Raw genomic sequence first — 15607 nt, 5'->3', positions numbered from 1 at the left:
CTTTCCTTCTCTTTTAAGATGGGATTGGAAGACTCTTTGGCAAGGGAAGGAATACAGGGTTATGGAAGATAGCTCATAGTACAAGTTGATCCAGGGACTAGTCCAGTCTTGGAGTCAGGAAGGATTTTTTCCCTCTGAGGCAAATTGGAGAGGCTTCAAACTTTTTGTTTTTCCTTCCTCTGGATCAACTAGCAGTTGGGCAGGTTATATATAGATTTTAAAATGTTGAACTTGATGGACATCTTTTTACAACCTAACTTACTATTGTATTGGTTAAATTTACTAAGGGTTAAACTTGTATAACTTGTATGCTGGCAAATGCACGGAGTTTGTCAGGTAAAATGGGAGACCTGGAATTAATTGCATGCTCTAAAAATTATGATATAATTGGTATCACTGAGACCTGGTGGGATGAAACATGTGACTGGATTGTGAATTTAAATGGTTACAGCCTTTTTAGGAGGGACAGAGGGATTAAAAAGGGTGGAGGAGTGTGTTTGTATGTAAAGCCTGAATTAAAGCCATGCGCTAAAGAAATAACAATAGCTGGCACTGGTGAGGGTGTAGAATCACTCTGGGTAGAGATTTTGACTGGGCAAAAGGTAACAAAAAGAATTATCATTGGTGTATGCTATAAACCACCTCGTATAAGTGTCGAGTATGAAGCCCAGCTACTCTTGCAGATACAAGCGGCTTCACAGCTGGGTCAAGTTGTTGCTTAATGGTGACTTCAATTATCCAGGCATTGACTGGGGTAATGGGGTTGCTAAGACAGAAAAAGCTAGTAGGTTTGTAAATATGCTTAATGACAACTTTTTATTCCAGCTCGTTCAAGAACCTACTAGGAATAACTCTCTTTTGGACCTTGTAATAACTAACAATACTGAACTCATCTCTAACATTTGTGTGGGGGAGCATTTAGGGAATAGTGATCATAACATGGTCTCCTTTGAGATTCTGTTGCAGAAGCAATTCTATAAGGGAGTAATTAAAACACTAAATTTCAGACGTGCAAACTTTGACAGTATAAGGGCATCTCTGCAACATATTAAGTGGGAAATGCTTTTCTCAGGGTTAAACACAGAAAAAAAATGGGAAGTCTTTAAAATGCTGCTTAATAAATATACTTGTCAGTATATTCCACTTGTAAGCAAGGAACATCGTTGCAAAGCAAAACCTTTTTGGTTCAATAGAATCGTTGGTGTTGAGGTGGGTAAGAAAAGACGTGCTTTTAAGGCTTTCAAGTTAGCTGGTACAGCCGAAACATTTATAATGTACAAGGAGGCCAATAAATCATGCAAAGAAGCTATAAGGCAAGCTAAAATTGCTATAGAAAAGGATATTGCAGCAAGCAGTAAAAAAATCCAAAATTATTTTTTAAATATGTTAATAGTAAAAAATGAAGCAGGAAGGGGTGGGACCCTTACTATCAGAGGGGGGTCAGCTGGTTGATGAAAACAAAATAAAAGCGCAGATTCTGAACTCATATTTTTCATCTGTCTACACAAATGAGGAATCAGTAAGTGAAGGTTTCCTTCTTAACAGTCCCAATTCTAGTAATACAACTAATGATGCATGGTTCACACATGAAGAAATTCAAAAGAGAATAGAACATGTTAAGATTAACAAAGGTCCAGGGCCAGATGGTATTCATCCCAGGGTAATTAGCGAGCTTAGCTCTGTGATTGCCAAACCTCTTTACTTAATTTTTCAGGATTCATTGAGATCTGGCATAGTGCCGAGAGACTGGCAAATTGCTAATGTGGTGCCTCTATTCAAAAAAGGATCCCGTTCTCAGCCTCAAAACTATAGGCCAGTTAGTCTGACGTCAGTGGTAGGAAAGCTTTTCGAAGGGTTAATAAAGGATAAGATACTGGACTTCATAGCAAATCATAATACTATGAGTTTGTGCCAGCATGGTTTTATGCGTAATAGATCTTGCCAGACTAACTTAATTTCTTTTTATGAGAATGTAAGTAGAGACCTCGATTCTCGGATGGCAGTGGATGTGATTTACTTAGATTTTGCTAATGCATTTGATACAGTGCCACACAAAAGGTTACTGGTTAAATTAAGGAATGTTGGCCTGGAACATAGTATTTGTACCTGGATAGAGAACTGGGTAAAAGATAGACTACAAAGAGTGGTGGTAAATGGAACATTTTCTAATTGGACCAGTGTTGTTAGTGGAGTACCGCAGGGCTCTGTACTAGGTCCCTTGCTTTTCAACTTGTTTATTAATGACCTGGAGGTGGGCATTGAAAGTACTGTTTCTATTTTTGCAGATGATACTAAATTGTGCAGAACTATAGTTTCCATGCAGGATGCTGCCACTTTGCAGAGTGATTTGTCTAAACTGGAAAACTGGGCAGAAAACTGGAAAATGAGGTTCAATGTTGATAAATGCAAGGTTATGCACTTTGGCAAAAATAATATAAATGCAAGTTATACACTAAATGGTCTTTGTAGATAACACGTTGTCTAACTCTGGGCAGTGTCATTCTGTGGCTACTAAAGCAAATAAAGTTCTGTCTTGCATAAAAAAGGGCATTAACTCAAGGGATGAAAACATAATTATGCCTCTTTATAGGTCCCTGGTAAGGCCTCATCTGGAGTATGCACTGTCAAGGTTGGGGTTGTTTTCTCTGGAAAAAAGGCGCTTACGTGGGGACATGATTACACTTTACAAGTACATTAGAGGACATTATAGACAAATGGCAGGGGACCTTTTTACCCATAAAGTGGATCACCGTACCAGAGGCCACCCCTTTAGACTAGAAGAAAAGAACTTTCATTTGAAGCAACGTAGGGGGTTCTTCACAGTCAGGACAGTGAGGTTGTGGAATGCACTGCCGGGTGATGTTGTGATGGCTGATTCAGTTAATGCCTTTAAGAATGGCTTTGATGATTTTTTGGACAGACATAATATCAAAGGCTATTGTGATACTAAGCTCTATAGTTAGTATAGGTATGGGTATATAGAATTTAATTAAAAGTAAAGAGGGGTGTATGTATGGATGCTGGGTTTTCATTTGGAGGGGTTGAACTTGATGGACTTTGTCTTTTTTCAACCCAATTTAACTATGTAACTATGTTTGACCACCAGCAGATTCATTCCCCCCTTCAGTAGTCCGTACAGTAGTAAGTCACCCATCAAGGACACCGTGAAGCAGTTACAAATTACAAATTACCCTTTCAGTACTATGTGCTGTTTAATTTTTTCACAGCTGTGAGGTCCACTAAGAGAGGCACAACTCTCTTTGCAAATGTTCAAGGCTGTTATCAAAGCTGAAGGTATGGCTCCCACACCAATGTTTTTCTGCCTTTTGCATATCATTGTAATAAAGTGTTATGTAGAAGGGTATAAAATAACCCCCCCCATGTCCTTTGTTCTATATTCTGCCTCTTTGGAATACAGGATCCATGCAGCTTGTGTCAATAAACTTCAACTCTTTACCTCAAGTGATCTCCTGTTTCATCATGAATTCCCACAATACTATGTTACTATGTCCTGCTGGCACAGCCTGAACCTGCTCCCTCCCAACTAAAACATACACTAGTTACCCCTATGTAGAAGAAACGCCTCTTAATTCCTCCAGTCTTGTTAAACTACTGTATATACTCGAGTATAAGCCGACCCGAGTATAAGCCGAGATACCTAATTTTACCTACGAAACCTGGGAAAACTTATTGACTCTAGTATAAGCCTAGACACAACTACAGCGCACATTCTGCCAAAGCGACCCCCCAGCGATCAACCGGACTTCTTTGCAAAGTTGATGGTGACAGAGAATTGCCAAACGGATTACTGTGTGCATTGTCCCACTGTCCCACTACCATGTGCAGAGGGTGCTGTGTGATATTGCCATCACTGTTAATCTTTCGTATAACCAACAGAGGGTGCTGTGTGATATTGCAGTCACTGTTATTCTTTCATATAACCAACAGATGGCGCTGTGTGATATTGCAGTCATTGTTATTCTTTCATATAACCAACAGATGGCACTGTGTGATTTTGCAGTCACTGTTATTCTTTCATATAACCAACAGAGGGCGTACTGTTATTCTTTCATATAACCAACAGAGGGTGCTGTGTGATATTGCAGTCACTGTTATTCTTTCATATAACCAACAGATGGCGCTGCGTGATATTGCAGTCACTGTTATTCTTTCATATAACCAACAGAGGGCGCACTGTTATTCTTTCATATAACCAACAGAGGGCATTGTGGGATATTGCAGTCTCTCCCCAAGTGAACTGTTGGTATAGGAATGATTAAAAGTGACTGCAATCTCAGCTACTGCCTGCTGACCCGAGTATAAGCCGAGGTAGACTTTTTCAGCACATTTTGGATGCTGAAAAACTCGGCTTATACTCGAGTATATATGGTACAGTATGTTCCATCTCTCTGGCTTCCTTTATCTATAACAAGTTGAGCACTTAATAAACACTGACTGATACTATTCCTCCCTGATCGTGGCCTGCTGGACAACTTAAAATCTACCTCAATATTTCACAGAAACTGTTCTAAATGATTAAAAGAAAAACGGTTATAAGCAGAAACTACACACTATTAATACTCCTAGGAACTCTTAATAGCATTTGACATCATAGATCACCTTTAACTCTTCCAAACACTGTCCTGATTTTCCTCATCTTTTAAATCACCTTTTCATAGCCTAAAATGATCTACCCTCTTCTCCCTTAGCGCTCTCTGTTGGGCTTCCTTAAGGCACAGTCCTATGCCCTTATTATTTTCTGTATACTTCTACTCTATGCAATGTAAAGGGAACCTGTCCTCCAAAATAAAAGCTGTATAATAAATGTCATTTGCATATTAAACATGTCACCCAAATACTTTTTTTTATTAAAACATCCATACCTGTTATAAATGTATATAAAAATCGGAGCCGTCAATCATATATATTACCTTCCTGCTTATATGCCTCAGCCATAGAGGCGGGACAGTCAAATATTTTCACTTTTGTTCAGTACTTCCTAGATATCTTTACACTCTTGACATTCCCCCATCCTACTCACAGTTTATCCTGTGCATAGGCTTGGAAACTATATTCCCATTCTGGTGCAGGCAGGTCCCCAACATGGCACCTGCCTGCTTGCTGAGATTGTGTACTTCCAGGAATGAAGGAAACAGATTTAAATTATTAATACAGTGTAAATAAAGTTTGGTTTGCTTGACCAATGAGGATTTGGAAATATTTCTTAAGGTGACGTGCCCGTTAGTTAAATACAATTTCAAATCCCACCAGCATGCTAACAATACTAAAACTTATCTAAACCCAGATCTCTTTACTCAGGTTTTAGGTTTCTGCCATTAGCCCTAAAAAATGGTTTCCTTTTCTAACACGCATAACATCCTAAAAGTGTCCATTACGTCAAGGACTATCACTCCATTTATCCAGTTATGGTGTTTTGGGGTTATCCATGATTTGGCTCTTAGCATTGTAGGATGAAAACATCACACATGGGCCAAATAGGGTTGAACATCACCAAACACAAAAGTTTAACTGGGGAGGGGTGGGGGAACTTAGATCAAAAACAAATTCATCAACGCACTATATATTGGGAGTTACATTGAAGCTTCCATTACTCTCCAACACCATTACATGGGCCCAGCTGAGAGAAGGTTGCAGTGTAACGGTGTTCTACAAGTCAGAAGGAGTAATGAAGCATTGGCCCACACACAAGGTGGTTCTCTCCTCATCGCCAGTAATAATAAATGTGACCCATAAAGCACTTAGCAAATCTGAAAAATAACTCACGGTTTTATATCTGCAAGCTCTCTAAAATGCACTGCTTCTTTGTTTCTGTTTTTACATTGAGCATTGTATTTATCTTTTGTCCAAGTCATATGGATCTTATCTTGCTGCAATTCTGCCTCTTCATCCTCCTCATCAGAATAGAAGCTCTCAACATGAATGGTGGAATGTTTATCCTTCACCAACTGAGCCTAATTTAGAAATCAGAAATCTATATTAAGATTTTAATTGGATCACTAGAAACATATTGTAACATGGTAATACCTACCTCCCTATCTCTCTCTGCTTTGGTGAGACGCATCTGTCTAAGCATCTGTGATCGCTGCTCCATCATCAGAGTCCGCTCATATGTGTATGCAGAGATGTCACTATTGTGCTTGATTAAGAAAAAAAAATACTATATATGTTCTGGTTCTACAGTTACTGCCAGTACATATTATATGGCCCATTATTACATCATAAATCAAGATTGTGCTGCTGTAATACAATACTATAAATGACTTACCATTTCCACTACTTCAACCTCTGCTTCTAGTCGCAAGTGATACAGGAATATTCCAAGGTCTTTCCTCATTTGGATACTATTGTCATTCATCTGAGCCACAGTAAAAATGCGCATTTTACACTTTTTCCAGACCTGCCAAAGGGTAGCAAGTTTTGTTATCAGAATGATTAATAAATATTGCATCAATCAAATTATGGAGCAGGTTTATCAAGGTGTGTAAGAAATAGGAGACAAACATCACCACTATTATTGCAACATACCAATGATAGGCTGCATGAACATAACAAAGGAAGATGGCCTTGCACATACAGTATATATCCATTGATAACTTTATTGTATGTGGACTGGTTAGTATCTATATGCTCCAGCATGTCTGGGCTGAGAATAGAAAAATCTGTCTTCTTCTAATACAGTATTAATTATGTATAATGAAAATTATAATAATAGACTTAGGGGTCTATTTATCATGCTGTGAAAACATTGGAAACAAACATAACTGGTGATATTGCACATAGCAACCAATCAGATTTTTGCTTTTGTTTTCTTGCAGGTGACTGTTGAAATCTAATTACTGATTGGTTGCAATGGGCAACATCACCAGTGATGTTTGTCTCCAATGTTTTCACAGCATGATAACTAGTTAAATAATTTGCTGGACTCTGTGAAAATCTGTGGAATACATAACTCATAAGGCCATTAAGCTGGGCCCATGTTGTGCATGCAGAGTGTCTAACCTGCCAAAAATAAATACTTTCAGGGCCAGAAATAGGGCTAGGCAGAAGAGGCACCTGCTCTGGGCAGGCACCTGTTAAAGGGTTTCTGCTTACCACTAATCTGTGTTTGCTCTCCTCCTCTACCATTTACAAGTGTCACTGCAGTCCCCCATGTGACATCACTGTGTATTTTTGTGCATGCACACACACAGGGGTGGGGGGAATTAAGTGGCTGTCTGGGTTGCCTAGGGCATCCAGTTGGCTTGGCCTGGCCCTGAATACTTATATCCTTTTTTTTTTTACATAAAGACATTCCACCATCCTAATTAGGTAAGCAATTCCCCACCCCTCACCTTGTTCAAGTAAAAGTCATTCACTCTGGGAATGGAAATTGTTTTTGCTTTTCTGAGCAAAGATGCATCCCCAACCTGCCTATTCAAAGCTCCCATCTGAGCTGAAGCTCTAGAAACATCCAGCCTGTCTGCTTCACCTATTGGGAAGATTGGTTGGGACAGATATGACTATATATGGAATTGACAATTGACCAATGGAGGGTAAGGTTTTTCTCTATTTATTAAGATATTTTGGGAGAGAGCCTTTGCAAGGGTGATTTGTATTTGATCTCATCTGCTCATTTGCTTTTAATTATCATCTTTCCACCTAAGCCCGGTCCTATTCCCCTTGTTCTATCACTGTTGATGGAGTGCTCAGTAACCCTGATAATTCAGCATGTTGTCTAGGAGTAATCTTTGACTCTCTCTCCTTCTCTGACCATATTAATGCCACTGTCAATACCGGCCCCTTTTTATTTATTTATTTATTTATTTATTTATTTGTTTACACAATATTGCCAACATCCTCCCCTTTCTTTCACAGCTAAGAAACTCAGGCATTCTATCCTGCCTAAACTAATGTAAACTTCTACTAATTGGCCTCCCATACTGCGGCCAGAATTCTCCTCCTCTCAGAGTACAGGCCCCTCTATTGCTGAAGTCCTTATCATGGATTCCCATAAAGCAATTGAAAAGAATAAAGAATTGCGCATAAAGCCCTTCTCAAAACCTTCAAGGCCCTTCATTCCACTACACCCCACTATATCTTGTGTCTACATATGTTCCCCCACTGTAACCTGTAGCACCTAATTGTTGTTTGATATTATAAAGCTGTATATAGCCATATAGTAGTGTGAAACATAGATTCCACAATTTACCACAGCTAGGTTACATAATTCCATAGTTAAATTGGGTTGAAAAAAGACAAACTCCATCAAGTTCAACCCCTCCAAATGACATCCAGCATCCATACACACACCCCTTTGTACGCTCACATAAATGATATATACCAACATTTATATTAACTATAGAATTTAGTTTCACAATAGCCTTTGATATTATGTCTGTCCAAGAAATCATCCAAGCCACTTATCATGAAAGAATTAACAGAAGCAGCCATAACAACATCACCTGGCAGGGCATTCCACAACTTCACTGTGAAGAACCACCTACGTTGCTTCAAATGAAAGTTCTTTTCCTCTTTTCTGAAGGGGTGGCCTCTTGTGCGGTGATCCTCTTTATGGGTAAAAAGGTCCCCTGCTATTTGTCTATAATGCTCTCTAATATACTTGTAAAGTGTAATCATGTTCCCTCACAAGCACCTTTTTTCCCCCAGCACAGCGGACCCCCTTCCATTGAGGTGCAATCCGTCACGACTATATAGGTTGTACCCCAAAGAAAAATCAGCCCACTGCTCAAGGAACCGAAACTCTTCATTCCGATACCAGGACTTGAGCCACGCATTTAGCTCCCTAATGGGAGCTAATGGTTAATGGATGCAACACCAAGGTTCCCAGAGATTAAACAATTTATTTATATTATCCAGCCCAGAGACAGCAAATGATAAAAAGGTTTTGAAAAAGTGTACCCACATGATATATTGTATAGGGAACAAATTAAGTTATACAGTTACAGTCTCACTGGTCAAAACAGGGATGTGTTCAGATTGGCTAATTAACAAGTAAGAGAAAGAACTGACCCATGTATTTGCACCCTCCCATCAAAGCATGTCCACAAGCTCGTATTTATACACCATTAAAACGTAACTTTTATTACTGATAAATAAGATAAAAAAGTCCAGTAATAATTAAAACATGGTTAGGACCGGGGAGACGGATTAACTTGGGGTAGTGGGCTGGTGGTACGGATAAGTGGTAAATGTATGCTAATGGAGGTCACCCCAAAACACTCTGTTTAAACACTATTCTGTCATAAATATGGGGGTAATAGACTACACACAATGTTATACAACACAGATCACCCCCTTAGAAGCACATAACCCAAAGGGTCAATGGGGCCTAAATCGGTGGGGTTGTGTAAGTCGCTCACTTAGTTAGCACCCACGATGTGTACAACATTAGTATGGGTAGAGGTGCTGCTAATCGTTGGAGAGGCAGGCTTAGTAAATTCTAGCTTGCATCTCTATTGGAACAACCCCTGTTGTGCAGCCCTTGGTCAGCCAACTCCTTCACCCACAGCACAACCCTTCCAATTGACGGATATTTGCTCTGATATGAGCGTTGAAGCTTCCACCTGAACCAGTACCTTGTAAACCAACCCCTTCACCCACAGCGTAGGCCCCCCAAATTGGCAAAGCTGCCTTAAGTTATAATTGGCAAAAGTTGCCTTAAGTTACAATTGGCAAAAGCTGCCTTAAGTTACAAGAAGGTGGCGGTTGCAGAGGTTGTAGATGCGTACTGCTAAGCAAAATTAGTGGGAAATGCCTGTAAAAAACACTTCCATACCAACACCTTCAGCACAACCCTCCCACAGCACAACCCTCCCAATTGGCAGATATCTGCTCTGATATGAGCTTCCACCTGAAGCAGTACCTTGTAAACCAACCCCTTCACCCACAGCGTAGGCGATCTATTAATTTTAAATTTGGTTATGCAAGGCGCCGGAACAGACGAAAATAAGGGGCTGACACCACTTACTGGGAGGGTATGGTGTGGTGGGTGAAGGGGTTGGTATGGAAGTAAGGAACTACAGTTTTGCATCTACTACCTGACTCAGAGTTATTTACAATCCTTTGAAGTAGTCATGAAAGGAGAAATGTGTAAATTAATGTATCTATCGGTCATTGGTAAATACTAAAGTTTTCAAGGTTAGGTACCATATATTAGGAAAGCTATATTATGTTCATTCATACATACATATAGTAGCCCCCCCCCCATACATACAGGTATTACTACATTAATATCCTCCTATTTGTGTCTCTAAGTTACCCTCCCACTAAGATTGTAAGCTTTATGGGGCAGGGACCTCCTTCCTCTTGTGTCTTTAATATTTAATTCTTAAAAATTTTAACGCAACTGTACTTATTTGTATTTATTTTTGTAATGACCCTTGTTTGTTCTATTAATTTATTGTTCTACTGGGCTGCATATTAAACATACTTGTGACCCAAAACATGTTGCATACAATAGAATTTGCAGTTTAATTTGGCACACTGTTTCACAAGATTGCTCCATACAATGAAATAATAATATTTACTCAAACTTGATCATATCCCCAATAAAGTCCTATTATACCTTGTGTTGTTTCAGTAGAAAAGGCAGGAGCATTAGCATACCACCATCATGCACAATCCACCAAATATCGATATTTCCCTCTAAATAGCGTTCATGGTTGCTGGGGTAAAAGGACACATTTTTTGGCACCATCAATGCCAAGCGAGCTGCAGTTGTACAGCGTACAGCATCTGTAAGAAGAAGTTAACAAATAATTGCTAAATTATAGTAAGCAGTGAGGATAGGCAACAGCAGACTTCACAGTGGCACTGCCTATTTAGTCCTATGTGTCTTTACCAATAACACAATGGACAAATGTTGAACACAAATAATTCTAACCTGTAATCAAGAGGGATTATAGCATAATTTCTCAACAGTCCATTAGGCTATATAGTTTATCACTTTTTCTAATATTAAAGTTTATATATTTTGCCAGAGATAATACATCTTTTTATTGCCTCTTTAGTTTAAATAAGGAAACTTGGCAATCAAAGACCTATGAACAGAGCTGACATTACTGAAGCAACATTGCATAAAGCAATACTCATTTCTGTTCAAATCCACTGGCAGGTGCCTTCCATCCCATAAAACTAATTTATCATAGCTAAAAGCAAATATTGCTTTGACATCTATATAATGACTCAGTGTAACACAGTGCATTATGTGCCTATAATCATTTAAAAGAAAAAATTGCAATCAACTATTTGAATGGGACCTTGCCAAACGAGCAGATTTTTCAGTGCATGACCACCTTTAGCCGCATTAAAGGGCCTTGCATAGGGCCAGGCCAAGCCGTCTGGGTGCCCCAGGCAACCCAGCTGCCACTTAACTGCCCCTGTTGACAGTTTATCCAAAAACTTCTGCAAGGATCTTGGATGTAAATGGATGTAATGAATTTCCCTGAAAATCTGTGTTATGGGGCAAACACTCATATAAATGCTCACATTTCCCTTCCCACATCATGATAACATTAAACAAAGCTCTCTTAAAGGAAAACTATGCAGTTAAACTACGTAGATCTCTATAAAAATATATTGCATAAAACAGCTTAAATATATAACCCTACTTCATGTAAATAAACTATTTTCATAATAATATACTTTTTTTTAGTAGTATGTGCCTTTGGGTAATCCTAAATAGTTTTAAGAACTAAGGTCCGCCCCCTAGGATCCCACAATTCATGGTACACACACACAGACCGTATATGTTGGGTCACATGAGTCAATTAATGGACAAAGTTCTGTCTTTTGCTTTCACAATTCTTCCTGTTACAGTTATAGCTGCAGTATTTCTGGTCAGGTGATCTCTGAGGCAGTACAGAAAATAAAAAATGGGGACTCAAGAGAAAAGATGTAAAAGGACAATATTTACTTAAATATATATCCCAGTTTGGAAAGATTCATTAATATGCAACTTAATATGATGTAAACTATATGTTGCTTAAGTATTATTTTGGGGGTGTAGTTTTCCTTTAAGCATTTGTGGGTGCATTTCAGTCCTTGTTAACATAAATATTTAAGTATCCTGTGTCAGCCATTAGCAGTATATTTGAGACTCCTCTATTCTGTACATATAAGACAAGAACTGATTAAACACTTTGTTTTTCAAAGTGCCCTGTAATATAAAAGGTGGCTTCTATATATTACAAGGCAACCTTGATAGAGTAAAAGCAAGAGTAAAAATGCAATAACATCCAAGTCATTTTATAACATGAGCCGAATCAGAAATTTTCATTCAAATTATTCATTCACTTGTTGAGAATCCTGTCTAAGTCCTGCTCCTATTAAGTGAGTGTATTTCTTCCCTGTCCTGTTATTGCTTTGTTTATTTCTTGGTATGACCCATGGTCTGTCTTATGATGTTTGTTTTTCTGCCATTGCCCTGATTAAATGTGTGCATTTGGGCATGTCTTTCAGTCAAGATTTTTGGCTTACCGTTGTTAATTATTTCTTTGACTGGCTTATTAAAGCCTTTATTCAACTGCCATTCGTTCTTTATCTGGTTACATAGCATATAGGTTCCATAAGAAGAACCGAAGCTTACTAAAGAAGTAGGTCAGAAATATTGTACATTATGTTTAGGACTTCTATACCAGCCAAAGGCAACCAACTATGCTTTATCAGTAAAGATCTTTGTCTCCAAAGATGCCCTAGTACAGTAGAACTTCCATTTTATGTTTTTCAGGGGACCAGAAAAAATGGTATAAAATCAAGGAAAATGTAAAATCAGGGAAAAGTATTATGCATAATATATAGGTGGGACCACAAAACAACAATGTAAAAGGAGGGAAAACTTAAAATCAGGGGATGTAAAATTGAGGTTTCACTGTAGTTCCCAGTTTTCTTTTCTGTTGATTCACTGCACATGTTCTGTGTTACTGTCAGTTACTGATCATATAGGCCAACACACAATATACTGTATATAGATATTATAAATATTATTTATTTGTCAATGGTGATAGAAGAGCTGACACTACATCCTATTGAAGAAAAAAAAAATAATTGTATGCAGATGACATCCTTATTTATCTGGCTAACTCCACTGTGGCCCTGACTTTTGCGGGTGGTATCAATCATTCTCGGGCCTCCAAATTAACAAGAATAAATCAATCAGTTACTTTTCCAATAGATAACCTCCCCGGTGATCCACAATCATATATTAAGCAACTGCAGGTTGTATCCTCTTTTAAATACCTAGGAATAATGATTCATAAAGACCTAACTAAATTTGACTAACTAAATTTGAGACTTTACCTTACGCTTGTGCAGGATCTGTTCTCTAGAGTCCAAGTGTGGCAGGACCTCACTCTCCCAGGTAGGATAAACCTACTCAAAATTATATTTCTCCCCAAATTCAACTATGTCTCTCATAATTCCCAGGGCCCAATTGCTTAATTATCTTCTCTTGGCTGGGGCACACCCTCCCCTCTACATGAAAATCCTAGCTCTAAAGGAGGGCATGTGCTACCAGACTTTAAACTTTTGGGGAGCCAGCTGATCTACGCTCATTGGTGGTTAATGCCGGCTGTGATGCTCAAGGCAGCGGCCCTGCAATCTCTAGAAGCACTAGCCAGACTCGCCTACAGAGGTCCCTCACCTCTTTATCATATTACTACTCCGATGCATACAGTGATTACAATTTTTCAAAAATCTCTAAGATTGACACAAAGATCCCCCAAAATATGGTCCCCTCGAACTTCTATGAGGAAATTCCTCACTCACAATTCTTTATTATGGCAATCTACCCCTGACCCATTAACTAAAATAAAAAGGAAATGGCAGAGCAATATACCAGATCTCGAGGATGAATGTGGGAAATAACAATGCCAGTCAGAGACAGGTTCATTAAAATCAAATGTATTAACCGTGCCTACTTAACACCCCACAGACTTGTCAAATTGTTCCCCCAAATGAACTTTGGAAGCAGACTTTTTCACGTGTTCTGGGAATGTCCAGCCTTTCGGTGACTTTGATCCGCAGTACTATATCAAAGAAACAATGTCCCTTCCCAATATTCTTTCTCCAAAGGTATGTTTGCTTGGCGAGTACAACTATTATTTTATGTAAAGAAAGCTATTTTGCTAAAATAATATACTGTAGACCCTTCCCTCACCTTCTGGAAGAAATTAATTACCTAAGCAAAAATTGGTATATATGTCCAGAGGCTGTCCAGATAAGTTCAATGCAGTGTGGGACACATGGTTAAAGGGCAGCTGTTGGGTAAAAATGTTATCCCCAACCAAAGGACGCAGGCTTATAGAGCCCGCATTCCAGTTAGGGATAACAGTAGCTTTTATAAAAAGAAATTGCCCCATGCCAGTGCTAGGCTACCTGCACCGGGAGGGAGCTCCCCGTGCGAGCAGCCATGTCTGGTCATTCGCATGCGCATAATGAAAAGCTGCCCTGAATTGCTCATTATGCACATGCGCGTGAGGTCACATGCGCATTATGCGCATGCGAGTGACCAGACATGGCTGCACACACGGGGAGCTGCGGTAGCCTATCGCTGGCGGGGGGCATTTTAAAAAAAAAACGACTTATCTCCAACCCGGAATGAGGGCTCCATTAGCCCGCACCTTTGGTTGGGGATAAAATTTTTACCCAACAGGTGCGTACCCTTTAAGAGTTCAACCTTAATTACTAGCAGTACCTTAAAAACTAGCAGTTAGGCAGGTTAAAATAGAGCTAAAGGTTGAACTTGATGGATGTGTGTCTTTTTTCAACCTAACTTACTATGTTACTGTGCCAGGCTCGCTTAAGCCTTAAAGATTCCTTCTCCTTTCTTCTCTTCTTATCTTGCTCCAGCCCTTTATTAACATTATAAAATGTTAAAACATTAAATCAAAACATTAAATCAAAACTTGAAGGGCTTGTTCACCTTTATATATATATATATATATATATATATATATTCTGAGACAATATGCAATTGGTTTCCATTTTTTTTTTATTATTGAAGGTTTTTTTGAGTTCTTTAGCTTTTTATTCAGCAGCTCTTCAATTTGCATTTTAAGCAATCTGGTAACTAGGGTCCAAATTACCCTAGCAACCATGCATTGATAAGAGACTGGAATATGAATAGGAGAGGGCCTGAAAAGAAGTATCAGTAATAAAAAGTAAATATAACTATACATTTGTTACCTTACAGAGCATTTGTTTTTTAGAAGGGAGTCCAATTGCCGAAACGTTGACCTCCTTTTAACATGTATTGAATAAAATTTATCTTTTTTAAAAAAGCTACAAAGGATCCCAGTGTGCACCTTACCTTTTTGGATTTTGTATGCAGCCGCAATTGGTAGCACCTGGGTCAATTGCTCCAGTGGTGTGCTGAACTGTTTGGATCGTATATATATATATATATATATATATATATATATATATATATATATATATATATATATATATATATATATATATATATATATATATACACGAATTTATTCGCCGGCGGCGAATCACGCAAATTCGCAGCGAATGCGAACCTGGCAAATAAATTCGCCCATCACTATATTTAACCTTTAGAGATCAATATTTTTAAATGTAG

The 15607-nt window shown here is 38.6% G+C and overlaps 1 protein-coding gene across 4 annotated transcripts in view; it reads right to left on the bottom strand.

Moving 5' to 3' along the window:
- LOC108715345 (solute carrier family 12 member 4) overlaps positions 1-15607 on the bottom strand; it is a 287853-nt gene that overhangs the window by 9760 nt on the left and 262486 nt on the right. For all 4 annotated transcript variants that reach the window (XM_018260421.2, XM_041561093.1, XM_018260420.2 and 1 more), the window contains 4 exons: positions 10586-10755; positions 6287-6418; positions 6050-6157; positions 5785-5972 (listed from right to left, as the gene is read on the bottom strand). In XM_018260421.2, coding sequence (XP_018115910.1) covers positions 5785-5972; positions 6050-6157; positions 6287-6418; positions 10586-10755 — 598 coding nt within the window. The remainder of the gene's footprint in view (positions 1-5784; positions 5973-6049; positions 6158-6286; positions 6419-10585; positions 10756-15607) is intronic.

This window comes from Xenopus laevis, chromosome 4S, assembly GCF_017654675.1.
Source record: "Xenopus laevis strain J_2021 chromosome 4S, Xenopus_laevis_v10.1, whole genome shotgun sequence".
NCBI lineage: Eukaryota > Metazoa > Chordata > Amphibia > Anura > Pipidae > Xenopus > Xenopus laevis.
Note: the sequence above shows the minus strand (reverse complement) of the source record. Positions and strands in the feature narration are given on the sequence as shown.